The 15,371-nt window shown below is 42.0% G+C and overlaps 1 protein-coding gene across 2 annotated transcripts in view; it reads right to left on the minus strand.

Moving 5' to 3' along the window:
• The window catches only part of LOC134223385 (galectin-7-like), a 48,778-nt gene extending 34,035 nt beyond the window's left edge, over nt 1-14,743 (minus strand). The window contains exons 1-4 of one of the 2 annotated variants that reach the window (XM_062702527.1): nt 14,606-14,743; nt 13,905-14,529; nt 13,759-13,838; nt 12,759-12,828 (exon numbers count right to left, since the gene is read on the minus strand). In XM_062702527.1, the coding sequence (XP_062558511.1) occupies nt 12,820-12,828; nt 13,759-13,838; nt 13,905-14,529; nt 14,606-14,629 (738 nt within the window). In that variant the 5' untranslated portion in view covers nt 14,630-14,743 and the 3' untranslated portion in view covers nt 12,759-12,819. Of the gene's footprint in view, nt 1-12,758; nt 12,829-13,758; nt 13,839-13,904; nt 14,530-14,605 lie in introns of those variants that run through there. The other variant, XM_062702526.1, reaches the window with a different exon arrangement.
• Between the last annotated feature and the right edge of the window lie 628 nt (nt 14,744-15,371).

Raw genomic sequence — 15,371 nt, forward strand, 5'->3', positions numbered from 1 at the left:
TCGCAATGTTCACAAGACTTGTAGAGCACACCAATAGCTTCCGTATAGAGGTTGTTGCGATAGTTTTTGACGTTTATATCTCATGTTAGATTTTTTACAAAATTAAAAATAGCCCAAGAACACTAAATCGACTTGAGCCTCCTCGAATTTTTATCCAAATTAGCTGAAAATTTGACAGGAGACTTATTTTATCATGAGAATTGTGATTCTGGGCTGACCAGTTGAATTTTTGATACTTTTTGAAAACATGAAGAGGTCTAGTGTATATATTGGTAAATGATTCATTGCGCTCAATGTTTTACTTGCCAGAAAACGCAATGAATCATTGTATTTGGGGATGCGGGACGCAAAGTCTGTCAGAATAAAAACTGAATAGAGTTTATTACCAGTAACACAGATGAAACATTGAAATCGTTACATCAAATGCAATTCAGAAACCAAAAAACCCCACCACTGATTCTGGCAACTTGTATTGTTATAACGGCGCCGGTCAAGTCCTTATAGTCAGTTGGGAAAAGAGAGGAATGCTAGTATGTAGTAGTAGTAGTGTTTACTATTTTTGTGATTTTTTCAGTAGTGAGCACGCATGTTGACAAAAAGAAGCGACGAATTTGGTGCCGTATTACTTTGTTTAGCGATGAGATGGATATATGTACAGTGAGATGGAGATCGGAACATTTCCCCTAATTGTTGCGAACCCAAAACAAAAAGTTGTGACATTCTTTGTATTAAGCGTTTTGTATGAAATCTCGCATGCAAACCACTCAGAGAATGTTATATTTGTTATGCCAGCTCATTGCATAAGTGCGGTTTATTTGGTTTCGTTCAATACATCTAAACGATTCTCCTTACTCCTTCATATGATAATTATCAGATTCATATAACATAAAACGAAGATAATGGTAGTCTTTTATCACTACTCATCTCTCATCTGGTATACAGTCCAGATGGCAAGCGCGTCAGTCGAATAGCGCAAGGGCTTGGTGGAGAGTTCAATTATCTTTTTAGGCCGATTTTTGGCGCAGCTTCAAAATGCAACAGCAAACTTTTTTTATGGCATATCACATGGTATGAAAACTAAGAAATAGTGTATTCACATCATAATGAGTTCGATACCATATGTTTGTATTGTCAGAACTCATAACTTGTTACTTTGAGCGACATTTGTTTCAAAAAGTGGAAACAGTTGAGTGTTGACGGAAAGGTCTTACAATTTGCAGACCTAAGTTCGATTCTCAGGTTGTTTTTTTTTTAATTAAAATTTAATAAAGTACAACATGTAAACTCAAACACATGTTTTGAGATTACGAATGAAATGAAAATGAAACAATTAATTGCATATTATTCGGCAACTCGGCCGTACGAAAACCATTTTTTTGTTAAATATCTTGGCTGTGCATATGCACAGCATATGTTTCGAAATGGACAAATTGATATGAAATTTGCGAAAAAGAATCCACGTGTCTTGGAGGGACTCGAACCCTCAACCTCCTACTCTCTAGATAGGCGTGATAACCCCTACACAACAAGACCACTTAAAGGTCACGTTTGCGGAAAAGCCATCAGAATCCGAGTACCAACCTCCACCGCGGTTAGCTCTCTTTTTTGCAAATTGAATATCTTTGAAAATGAAATGTTTTTAAAAACTTGCTTTCAATAATGCCATTTATTATTGATAAAGGTTAATCAATAATAAAAAACTGAAGAGTTTTTCTCAAGGACTTTTTTCTGAAATTCTCATTGGAATTCCTCCAAGTACTTTTCATGAATTACTTCGAGAATTTCCACAAAACTCCTTTTGAATATCACATAGAATTTCCACGCCCGGAAATTTCTCCAGATTTTTTTCTGAGAATGCTTACGGAAATTCAAATGCGAATTTCTCCAGAAAATACCTCCACGTAGTTTCCGAAACATTCGTCCAAGAATCCACCTGGAAAATCGTTTTCAAATTTGTCAGTAATACCTTCGGAAATTTCCCTTAACACTTCTTAAAAAAAATCTTCTGGAATCCACATGAAAACTCCTCTGTAAATTATAAGGCATTTTATGAGACAGATTGAAACAGCTGTTTCTCTCGTGCTTATCTACTTTGGCAAATAGTGGGAGCCCGTTTGTTTGGTTAATTCACGCTGAACATTCCAATGGGTCGGATCATCACTTCTACCTAGTTTTTTTTTTGGTTTCTAGAGCTTAAGAACAAAACTTTTCATACCATTTCCAATGCGTGTTGCTAGATTATTCATACTATTTCATTCTTAGCATAAAATGCTGAAGAAAACATTAATAAAACAAATTAAAAGTTAGAAAAATTATTTTGTGTTTGGACATAACGAGATGTTCACGCAGAATTATACCAAAACAAAACATTAAATTACATGTAATCGGGCTGCCGCGAAACGTCTCATAAAATACCTTATATCCAGTTTTCCGCGAGCTGGGAATTTTCGACGAAATTTCTGATTCATTTCCCATTGGACATCATGGAAAAGTTACCGAAAAAAATCTGAAAGAATTGAAGTATTTCTAGGAGAAATTCGAAAAGAATTTCCTGTTTCAAATTAGATTTTTTTTAAATAAATTCTTGAAATAACTTCGGGCGGATTTCTCGATAGGCTTCTATATTCTCGACGGAATTACTAAAAGAAGTATTTTGAAATGGAGTTCCTTAAAAAAAAGAATCTTTTCGAGTTTCCAAATTAAATTACTTGTCATAAGACAACACCAATGAAGAAGAAGAATATGAAATTGACTGAAAATATGTATTTCCAATAGGATGAACCAGTAGAAATGTTCAGTACGAAACTCGTTAACTTACTGGTTTAATACTCGTTCAATAGCCATCGGCGTGGTGAAAAATATTCATGCGGCGGCTCGCCGATTAATTTTCGACGGCGGCGGCGACGTGAGAAAATCACCAGCTGCGGCGGCGGCATGACGCAACGGCGCACAGGTCTTCATCTTGCAGTAATCCATGTGGTACCATACGGTACAATCACACCATACTGCTACACCACACCACACCACAATTAGCCTTACTAATCTTCTTTCACTTTCACTTTGTGAAATCCTGATTCAGGATTTAAATAACACTTTCTTCTCATTTCTTCTTTCCGCAGCAAAACGAAGTGCACATATAAATTCAATAAACCCCAATTCACTGAAAAAAAAGCCCACCACACGACCGCAACTACCGTCACTTGCGCGATAAATTCAATTGAACACTACTAAAGAAGAAAAAACAGTCTATATTCAGCTGATGTAACTGTTATTTCTGTTTTTTCTTCAAAACTATCACGAAATAGTTACAAACAACGCGAACCGCACGCCCGACCGACGACCGTGTTGACAAGACTTGAACTGTTCCATTCGATTTACCCGCCGTGGAAGGCAACACGAACCGCACGAAGACTCTGAGCGGGTGGTTCGTTTGCACGCTTAAGTTAATCAACATAGTTTTGTATACACATAACGGGCATTTCATGAGATAAAATTATTATGTGAATGGTGAATTAACCAACAATGGATCTCCTAGCACCTGCATTTCACTATTGCTACTATTGTGGTGTCAAATTGTTGATTCATTGTTATTATTGTTTCAGTTGAAATTAGAATGGACCGCAAAAACCGCCGCTATGAAATGAACAGATCGTGCCACCGTAGACATGTTCTGTCAAAAGCACATGAATAGAAATACATATGCGTATACAGTGCCGCCGTTGTTTTGATGCGGAGAGTGCTACATAAATGAGATACCTTGATTGATCCATTTCGATCTCGTGAAAACTGATTTTATTCGCGTTCAACTTATAGCGCATCATTGCGCATGTAGTACATATTGTTTGCAACCAGATGCGCTATGCAGCGCACCAGATGCGCAGTAATAAAACTTGCGACTAATAGGAGAAACATTGATTTTCGCGAGTAAAAGATACCAGCAAAATACAGCAGTTACCCTTCCTGGCAATCTGAAATGAAACCTTGGGCCCCGAAGGTTACACAAAAAAGCTAAAAACTCAACAGCGCAGATACCACAATTGGCAGGATTATTTGCTTCGTCGCATGAATCAAATCTCTTAGGCTAGAGCTAGACCCCTTTTGCTTCATTTTATTATGAGTAATCGAACTGATTGCTCAATTCAATATGAGGAGAATTATTGAGAGGAAATGGAGAATTCAAAGATTCTACCATCCTTTTTTGTTAATGCTCAAGGTATAGTAACGTGAAAACGAGACCTTCTGAAGGTTTTTTTTTCCAGAACGGTGTCCTTGCAGGCAGAGTGTATGTAATTAAGAGTGGCGACGATACTGTCAGAATTGGAACAAAATTCATCTGTCATTCCCATATAAAATTGTGTTCCAAACGAGCAGGAGACTTGTCAAATGCGGCACACTCTGCTTGCAGGATCACCACCGCTTGGCGGAATTTTTCTTTTGCAAATGGCTCCAACGTAAAACGGAGGCACATGTAACGGGATCAATAGGTACAAACAGCTCTGAGAAGTGCTGTTGAAATTAAAATAGCATTGGGTAGCATTAAAAACTTCCTGCAGCATTGTACATATTGCACAGAGAGAAGGGGTAACGATGGTAAAGTGAACAGGTGGGGTAAAGTGGGTAACGGGAACGGCTTGTTTATTTATTTATTTATTTATTTATAGAACAACTAGGATTTAGCTAGTCGCGCTGCAGCAAGGTACCCGGCAGAACGTGGAACGTTATAGACGGAATCGGAGATAGCAGACCCGTCTTTTTCAGGAGAAGAAACGCCGCGTGTTAGAGGCGGAGTGCGAGGAGATGGAACAGCTGTGCCGTTCTCAAGAAACACGCAAGTTCTGATAGAACTCAACGCATCCCGCAAAGGCTTCGTGCCGCGAGCCGAAATGTGAAGGGATAAGGATGGGAGCATCTTGACGGACGAACGTGTGGTGATCGAAAGGTTGAAGCAGCACTACGAGAAACATTTGAGTGAAGTGAAAGTCAAGGCAGCGGAGGAGATGACTACGTCAGTTCAGCGGACGATGGAAGCCAACCAGCCCCCTTGAGGGAAGTTAAGGATGCCATCCAACAGCTAAAGACCAATAAAGCAGCTGGTAAGGATGGTATCGGAGCTGAGCTCATTAAGATCGGCCCGGAAAAGCTAGCCACTCGCCTGCACAAATTGATAGTCAGAATCTGGGAAACTGAACAGCTACCGGTGGAGTGGAAGGAAGGGGTTATATGCCCCATCTACAAGAAAGGCGGCAAGCTGGAGTGTGAGAACTTTCGACCGATCACCATCCTTAATGCTGCCTACAAAGTGTTATCCCAGATCTTTTTCCGTCGTCTGTCACCATTAGTGAATGAGTTCGTGGGAAGTTATCAAGCCGGCTTCGTTGACGGCTGCTCGACAACGGACCAGATCTTTACTGTACGGCAAATCCTATAAAAATGTCGTGAATACCAGGTCCCAACGCACCATCTGTTCGTTGATTTAAAGGCGGCATATGACAGTATAGACCGCGTAAAGCTATGGAAAATTATGGACGAGCACAGCTTCCCTGGGAAGCTTACCAGACCAAAGCAACGGTGGATGGTGTGCAAAACTGTGTGAAGATTTCGGGCGAACACTCCAGTTCGTTCGAATCACGCCGGGGACTAAGACAAGGTGATGGACTTTACTGCCTGTTGTTCAACTTTGGTGTCATGCGGAGAGCCGGGTTTTCAACAGATGCAGTTAATTTATTTGTTTCGCGGATGACATGGACATTGTCGGCCGAACATTTGCAAAGGTGGCAGAACTGTACACATGCAGACAAAGTACATGCTTGTGGGCGGAACCGAGCGCGACAGGGCCCGCCTGGGAAGTAGTGTTACGATAGACGGGGATACCTTCGAGGTGGTCGAGGAATTCGTCTACCTCGGATCCTTGATAACGGCTGATAACAATGTTAGTCGTGAAATACGAAAGCGCATCATTTGTGGAAGTCGGGCCTACTGCGGGGTTCAGAAGAAACTGCGATCAAAAAAGATTCGCCACCGCACCAAATGTGTCATGTACAAGACGTTAATAAGACCTGTTGTCCTCTACGGACATAAAACATGGACAATGCTCGAAGAGGACTTGCAAGCACTCGGAATATTCGAGAGACGGGTGCTTAGGACCATCTTTGGCGGTGTGCAAGAAGACGGTGTGTGACGGTGAAGAATGAACCACGAGCTCGCCCAGCTCTACGGCGAACCCAGTATTCAGAAGGTAGCTAAAGCTGGAAGGGTACGATGGGCAGGACATGTTGCAAGAATGGCGGACAGCAACCCTGCAAAGATGGTGTTCGCTTCTGATCCGGCATGTAAGAGACGGCGTGGAGCGCAGCGCACGAGATGGGCAGACCAGGTGCAAAACGACTTGGCGAGCGTGGGGCGTATTCGAGGATGGAGAGTTGCGGCCTCGAACCGTGTATTGTGGCGTCAAATTGTTGATACAGTGTTATCTGTTTAGATGTAGACCAAATAAATGAATATACTGAAAATAAATTCTTTTCCTAGTCGCTATAATCAAGCAGGTATCTCAAGCATACCACATCGTTATATAGTTGCATGATTGAGTGTTTGGTTTTAATAAGATATCGAAAAAAAAATTATGCCTAAAAAAGGTGGTAGAAAAGATTAACACTGTTGTTTACATTTAGAACCAAATCCAGATGTCACACATATCGGGGTAGGGTTTTACTGTTCCGCCTTCTTCCCCTGCCGGAGTGGCCTGTGTAGTACACAAAAGTATTCTCCATTCAGCTCGGTCCATGGCTGTACGTCGCGCAACCACGCAGTCTGCGGAGGGTCGGCAAATCTTTCCCACCTGATCTATCCACCTTGCCCGCTGTGCACCTCGCCTTCTTGTTCCCGTCGGATCACCACAGTCTTCCGATTTTCACGGTGTGAATGATGGATGGTTCTATCAACAGCTGGTGCAATTCGTGATTCATTCGCCTCCTCCACGTACCGTCCACCATCTGAACCCCGCCATAGATGGTACGCAGCTCTTTCCTTTCGAAAACTCCCAGTGCGCGTTGCTCCTCTTCGAGCATTGTCCAGGTCTTGTGTTCGTAGAGAACTACCGGTCTAATAAGCGTTTTGTAGATAGTCAGTTTTATACGGCGGCGAACTCTATTCCATCTTAGCGTTTTGCGGAGTCCAAAGTACGTACGATTTCCTGCCATGATGCGTATCCGAATTTCTCTGCTTGTATCGTTAACGGGGGCCACTAGTGAGCCTAAGTACACGAAATCTTCAACCACCTCGATTTCATCACCGATAGACCGATAGAAACTCGTGATGGGTGGTTTACATTGACCTCTCTTGAGCCTCTTTCTATCATGTATTTCGTCTTCGACGTGTTGATGACTAGTCCAATTCGTTTAGCTTCGCTTTTCAGTCTGATGTAGGCTTCCTCCATCCTCTCAGAGTTACGTGCCATGATATCAATGTCGTCGGCGAAACCAAATAACTGGACGGACTTCGTGAAAATCGTACCACTCGTGTCAGACCCTGCCATTCGTATTACTCCCTCCAAAGCGATGTTGAATAGCAGATACGAAAGACCATCACCTTACCGTAACCCTCTGCGCGTTTCGAAGGGACGAAAGACGTTCAAAAAAGACTTCACAAGGGCCCTACGAATCGCCACGGTTTGCCTTTTTGACAAAGTTATACTGATCTGATACATATCTGATTACATTTATACTCTATTTAAACATTGAGTCGGATAACTTTTGTAAAAAAAATATATAGGACAGAATAGTTAAAGATACTTTTCATTTTCTGTTAGATATTTCTAACAACCAACGAAGACGTAGGAAAAAAAACGGCTTTGGCAGGTTTTGTTCTATTATTGTCAGGGGGGTTTTTGTCGACCAAATTTTATGAAATTTGGCCACATTATTTTTTGATATGCAAAGAATGTTTAAGCCAAATTTGAGCATAATCAGTCATAAAAAACCCCCGTCATTCCCCCTATTATAAAAGAAAAATAAGTACGCATTTGTCGACATTATATAGTAAGCGTTAACAGAAAAATGTGTATAACGAGTATAACGAATTGAAAATAGCTTTATGATTTTATTCAGCGGCCCAGCCAAAAATTTTGAGTTTACTCTTGCACTCAGAGTTATATTTTTTTTAGGGGCATAATTATGCCAAAAACACTAAATCGATTTGAAGCGCATCTAAATTTCAACCAATTGAACTGAAATTTTCACCAGAAGTCTATCTTAGCATAAGAATTGTGAATACTAGTAGATCGGTCGATTTTAGGAAATTTTTTGAAACAGATCTAGTGGGCAGGTTGTATTCTTGGCATTTCTGCAATACCTGACGTACGGCGAATACCTGATCTGTGGTAGAGCGTTCACCCATAAATCCCGCCTGGTACTGCCCCACGAACTCTCTTGCAATTGGTGTTAGTCGGCGGCATAAAATTTGGCAGAGTACCTTGTAGGAGGCGTTCAGCAATGTGATTGCGCGGTAGTTGCTACAATCCAGCTTATCGCCCTTTTTGTAGATGGGAGACACGACACCTTCCATCCACTCCTGCGGCAGAGCCTCATCCTCCCAAACCTTGGAAATTACCCACTGCAGCGCTGTAGCCAGTGCCTCACCACCGTGTTTAAGCAGCTCCCCTCTCCTGGTAGTTGGTCAACTACAGGGGCTTTGTTGTTTTTCAGCCGGCCGATCTCCTCCTGGATTTCCTTAAGATTTGTAGCCAAAAGTCGTATGTCCTGCGCGCGTGCCCAGGTTCATTACCATACCGCCACCGTTGCCTGCCACATCGCCATTCAGGTGCTCTTCGTAGTGCTGCCGCCACCTTTGGATCACCTCACGCTCGGTCGTAAGAAGGTTCACGTTCATGTTCTTACACATATCGGGCTGTGGCACGAGGCCCTTACGTGAACGATTTTACTTTTCATAGAACTTTCGTGCGTTATTAGCGCGGTACAGTTGCTCCGTCTCTTGACGGTCTCGATCTTCCTGCTGGCGCATTTTCTTCCGAAAAATCGAGGTGTTGCAGCAATCTCACTCATGCTGCATTCTTCTACTCAACTAACTGCTCACATTAGCTGAAACATAACATAACAGTCGTTCTCTGGCCCGGGAACACCGTGCCTAGTGCAGCGGTTGCGGTGCTTCCAATGGTGGATCGAATATCTTTCCAGCCATCTTCAAGAGACGCTGCGCTTAGCTGCTCTTCCGTTGGGAGTGCCACTTCCAGCTGCTGCGCGTAATCTTGGGCCAGTCTACCGTATTGTAGCCGCCCAGACGTTGGATTCAATATTCGCACTGCAGTAAGTGCGGACGCTCGTGATATCAGAGAAGAATTTGCTGTCGATTTGGTTTTCCGTTTCTTGATTAGGTGATCTCCTTAGGTGGCCTTGTGGATATTCTTGCGGGGAAGAAAGTGCTTATATCATCCCGCGGGAGGCTACAAAGTGTATACATCGTTGACTGTTGTCTGTACATGTAAAAGGGTATAAACCACAAATTGTACCAGCTGTTGGGAGAACCATTCATTGTTCACACCGCGCACATTGGACGACGGTGGTGGACGGTATATTTAACTTCACTCAAGGTGCGGGTTGGTTAGTTTCCATCGTCCGCTGAACTGACGTAGTCATCTCTTCTGCTGCCTACAGCCTCACTGCCTTGACTTGCCTCTCACTGCTTATGTTCTCAGCGCCATTAAATTTTCCACCTTTCGATCGCCATATGTTCATATGCAAGGAGGCTCTCATCCTTATCGCTGCACAGTGGACACTGGCGTTTTTTAACGGTACTGTTCCATCTCCTCGCACTCTACTTCTCCCAGGCAGCTTTGCTTCTCATGGAAGGGGTGGGTCTGCTGTCTCCGTTTCCGTCTATTGCGTTCTACCTTCCTCCGGGTTCTTTGCTGCAGCGCGACTGTCCACACTGCGCCCTTCTTTGTCCGAATCTGTATGCACTCTTCGCCGAACCAACTAGGTACCCTAGCAGCACACTTATTCCACATAGGTTACTGCAATTCATATATGACCGGATTCAGTCACAATTAAGTTGCTGCAACATTTTTTGTCTGACTTGTGCTGCTCGGGTATGATTACTAAGGTATGATTACCTGTAAACGTTCACACCATTATTGATCCCTTCTAACACTCCTCCTGCAACGCTACGATGCCGAATCTGCTGTCTTTCAGCACTTCGACGAGGATCCGTGTGCTCCCAATGAGGTTGGAAGATTTGCAATTCAACGAATCGAACTTTCAGTTCCAAGTTTCACTGAAATTCGTAGTTTTAAATATGCGCCCTCATAACCACCTTGTTGTACTAGCGCCCCCTTTAAAAATAGGCGACTAAGTAGCTCATATTTTACGACGACAGGGCTGCCTGTGAGGTTTCTTGGATAATGCTGAACATATCTAGTGAGCACATTATATTCTAAGGACCAGAAAGGGCATGTATCAATTTCGAAATAAGTGGATAAACTTTTGGTTACGCATGTAGACTTCAAGGCCTTATTCCAGATTCTTAGCACAAAAAGAAAATGTGGCACTTTTGAAACAAGTTCTTTTGGCTACGCGTATATACCCTAATGTCTTTCAACAGAGATTTCTTGTATGAATGAAGACTTATCCGGGAGATTTCTCGGATAGCACAGAACATATGTAGTGATGACGTTTTTGAAGGATTACAAAGAGCATGTACCACTTTTGAAACAAGTCGATATACTATTGGTTACGTGTGTAGACCTTAAGGCCTTACTCCCGAGATTTATTGGATGAACCGGAACATATACTAGGAATATATACAGGAGCCCTCCTTAGCCTGCGGTTAAACGCGCGGCTACAAAGCAAGACCATGCTGAGGGTGGCTGGGTTCGATTCCCGGTGCCGATCTAGGCAATTTTCGGATTGGAAATTGTCTCGACTTCCCTGGGCATAAAAGTCTCATCGTGCTAGCCTCATGATATACGAATGCAAAAATGGTATCCTGGCTTAGAAACCTCGCAGTTGATTACTGCGGAAGTGCTTAATGAACACTAAGCTGCGAGGCGGCTCTGTCCCAGTGTGGGGATGTAATGCCAATAAGAAGAAGAAGAAGGAACATATACTGTGAACGTATTATATGCTAAGTATCATAAAGAGCATATACCGTTTTTAAATTTGGACGATAGACCTTTGGTTACGCAAGTAGATCTTAAGATCCTCTTCCAGGGATTTTTTGGATGACTGAGGGCTCACCCCAGAGATTTTTTGGAATCCCATAACATATATTGTGAACACCGACTATTCTAAGAAGCGTAATGAGCATTTAACATATTTGAAACTAATTGTTAGTCCTTTGGTTACGCGTGTAGACTCTTAAGCCTTACTTCAAGGATTTCTTGGATAACCATGGACAAAAGCTGTAAATCTTGACAGTGGATAAAGCTATGTCCATTTAGAATCCGGAATCATTTATTGTATTGCAGCGGCACGGAAAGTGACCGCTGCAAGAATTCTTTTACAGCGGTTTGTCTACCTAGGCACCCACTTGCTGTGGTATAAATTTCACGAAGTTTCGTGCAGCGTGTCAAAAATTATTCCAGATGGAAGCCGAAAGGAGAGAAAAAAGTCTGCATACCCACGTTGATAATCCTGCTCATCGACGATGGAACCTACGTCAAAATGGATTTCGGACAGCTTCCTACCCAAAAATTCTACATGGTGACGGCACGAGGAGTAGTTCCTGCGAAGTTTAAGTTTGCTTTTTGGACAAACTTGCAAAAAAAAAAACAGATGATTTTGGAAAGGGATATGCAACTGTGGGACAAAGACCTAAAGGTTTGTGACGAATAAGACGATAGACTCGAAGGATGTACAAGGAGTAATGTCTCAAAAAACGCGGTCGACCTTCCATAAAGCCCATAAAGGTCCCGTGAAGTTTTGGCCAGATTTGGCGAGTTGCAACTACAGCCGAGAAGTCATCCAGTGGTACCGCGATAATAACGAAGATTTCATCGATAAAAACATAAATCCACGCAACTGCCCACAGCTCCGGCCCATCGAGACATTTTGGGCAGTAATGAAGCGGAAGCTTAAGAAAAGTGGAAAAAGTGAAAAAACAGCTCGGAACGCGGCTCAGATGACCGAAATGTGGAACAAATGTGCCAAGGAAGTTGACTCCGGAGGTGTGCAACTTTTGATGAGAGGAATAAAGAAGAAGGTGCGAATTTTCACTAGAAACAAGAAGAAATTATTTGTATCAATATTTTTTCCTTAAAGTACAGTTAATTACCCTTGTTTTGATGTATTAACCTTATTTGTACGTCAATCCGTTACCGAGATACAGATGATTTTATTATTCCGGATTCTAAATGGACATAGCTTTGAAAAGTATATGAGCTTCTGTTTCCAAAATGGTCAACATTATGTAAAATCGAACACAGTCAAATACCTTGGCGTAGTTCTTGATAGCAACTGCAATAAGCATTTAGAACACGCTATCAATAAAGCGACAAATGCTCTATGGATAAGTAAACGAGCTTTTGGTAGGCAATGGGGACTGAAGCCGAAAACGATCCATTGGATATATTCAGCGATAGTAAAACCAAGAATTACCTATGGGTAGTTGGCCAAAGACGAAAGAAAAAAAAATGCTCAGATGAAGCTCGAAAAAGTTCTTAAATTTAATTTTTTTCCAAGGTGCAACCAATGTTAACTTGGCGATATTATTACTCATTGTCCCGCAATAGTATTTCGTGGTATTTCTAGTATCCATGATTTCCATCAAACAAAGATGTGGTTGCTTGTCCGGTTGTTATGGCGTTACCTTTTACAGATTCTGAAAAAAATCGAACTGCATTTTATAGGGGAAGTGCACCGGTTTTGGCCAACTTAGTGCCTAATTTGGCCAACCCTGAAAAATACATATTTTTCAAAATAATCGATCAGTTCAAAGCAGCGTTGAAGCGTGAGGGATATATCTCTTGTTGGAACTAATAAAACCCTTGCGAATTGGTTTATTTTTGGAGTTATTCGCAAAATTGGCCAAATTAGGAAGATGGCCAAAACCGGTACAGTTCCCCTACTTTTAATGCCATCAAACTAAAACGGGAACCCCAAAGCTTGTTCCAAAAGTATTAGTAATAGAAATAATTGTTCATTGTGTTTTCGGGAGAGTAGATGAGACAGAAATCATGTGTTGCCTAAAACGGGAAGCACTGTATTGACTGGGTGCCGTTGTGAGTCATGCTTTCCCAGACAGGGCTCTTCGATCAATTTTCCATATCAAAATAATATCAACAGTTTAGAGATGGTTGTCCCTTGGTTTTTTTTTCCAAAACTGCTTTCGTTACTGTACCATCTTGAATTCACAAAAATATGTATTAGTTTAAAGCTAATACAGTCAAACCTCTATGAGTCGATATTGAAGGGACCATCAACTCAAGGAAATATCGAGATGTGGAACAGAAACTTCTTGGAAAGCTCTTTGAAGGGACCATCACAGTAGCCCTGGAAATATTTTTTAATATGGAATAATTTGTTTCCATGCGTCGATATCGAGTCATAGAACATCGACTCATGGAGGTTTGACTGTATGACATAATGAACCAAATTATTAAAAAATCATGCAGATAGAAACAAAAATAAATCAAAAGAGTCAATCAACAGTAATTGAGCTCAAGGCTAATCAGCTTCACTGCTGATCAATGATGCTAGATTGTGACATTTTTAATAACGTAATAGATACAACGATTGAAACAACACTTACCCATAGAACCGTTATAACTATGTTGTACTGCATGTTTGATCCTTTATCAGAATTCTTCGGTGATTCATTAGGGAAAGTCACTACAAAGGATTAAATATTACAATTACCACGACCCACCCACCACATTCCTATGCAACAAAATATACTTATCAATGGCTGCTGCATCAGCATTGCTGGATTGTATGCAAGATACGGCACTTGAGGGTACACTGGAGTTTGCGGCATGCCGAAATGCTGAAAATTGCCATGAGGCCACGACGGTAACTGAAACGGAACCGGGATTGAAGGCGACGAAGGCGTTTGGCCAAGGACCGGAGCACTCGGGTGAACACTTATCGTATTCGGCACGTTAACGTTCCAATTTTCAAACAGAACCGCACGTATAGCACAACCACCCGTTATGAAGATAAATCGCACACTTTGCACTGCTAGTCGGTGATTGAAACTGGTGAACTGGTGACCATCAATCTCGATATTATATCCACCCGAGTCAGCACCGATAACTAAATCAAAGTCGTCATCAAAATTTATCGGGCTATTTGCAGCACGTTCTTCATGTCCCCATTGGCCGGCCGTGCAGCTGTTACGCAGAATTTCCCTTGTGGTAGGCCGAAGGTTCAAGTGCAATGCAACGTCATCCATCGGGTCCAAACTATCGCCGCTCTGCAAGTGGATGCGACAGTCTCCACTGGGACGGCTTATAACTCCCCGTATCCTGATGCGACATCCCGGTTGCATTTCAGTCGGGAGCCTCCCCATAAAAGGTAGAACCTAACGAGAGAAAATAATAGACATGCTATTAACAGTACTGCATATTGCGAAACTTTTCCATTTAAAGAGTGCTTACCGGGGAGGTGATCTGCTGAGCCATCCTTGCGCGGTAGAGCTTTTAGGAAAACACACGCTCATTGATTCAAGTCGTATGCTGTAATGATCTGGGGCCTGCTTGCAGAGTTGGTTAGTTGCCTGGTTGCCTGGCTAAGAATTCTTCTGATTCAAACTAAGTGGCGGTTTACTTGTACAGTGCGCGACGATGACTACTATCGGTTGGCGTAGCAAGGGATTGTCTGTGGAGGGGAGATTGTTGTGATAGAGTACGAGAAATTGGCATTAAATAAGCATGTTTCAAGGTTGATATATACAAAGTGGTTACAGGAAATAATTTATTTTTACTTAGTTATTCGATGATTAAATATTGTGACTGAATCTGGAATCGACAACACTTTGATTCATTAGATTAGTTCGTTTTGAGTCGAGTCGTGGAATGCCACTGCTAATTGTTTGAACTCGAGTTATGAATGATTTGTTTGCTGCTACTTTTACAACAATGTGTCTTAAATGCTTCCTTATCCACGAAATTGCCGAAATTGTCCGGAATTCAAAACAAATCTTTGCTGATCCCCTGACCATCATTATAGTTACTATGTCTGAAACTCGATGTGATAGATTTTGTTCGGAAAAGGTATTGGAGGGTAACCACTCCCTTCGGTGGGGTTGGATCCAACGAAACCAGTAGGCTAGACAGGTGCTTTCCCATCTAAGCTACGAAGGACCTCCGTCCTGATTTATAGTATACTGCATAGTTAACGTAAATGCCATCACATGTATCTACG

Source organism: Armigeres subalbatus, chromosome 3, assembly GCF_024139115.2.
Source record: "Armigeres subalbatus isolate Guangzhou_Male chromosome 3, GZ_Asu_2, whole genome shotgun sequence".
Classification (NCBI taxonomy): domain Eukaryota; kingdom Metazoa; phylum Arthropoda; class Insecta; order Diptera; family Culicidae; genus Armigeres; species Armigeres subalbatus.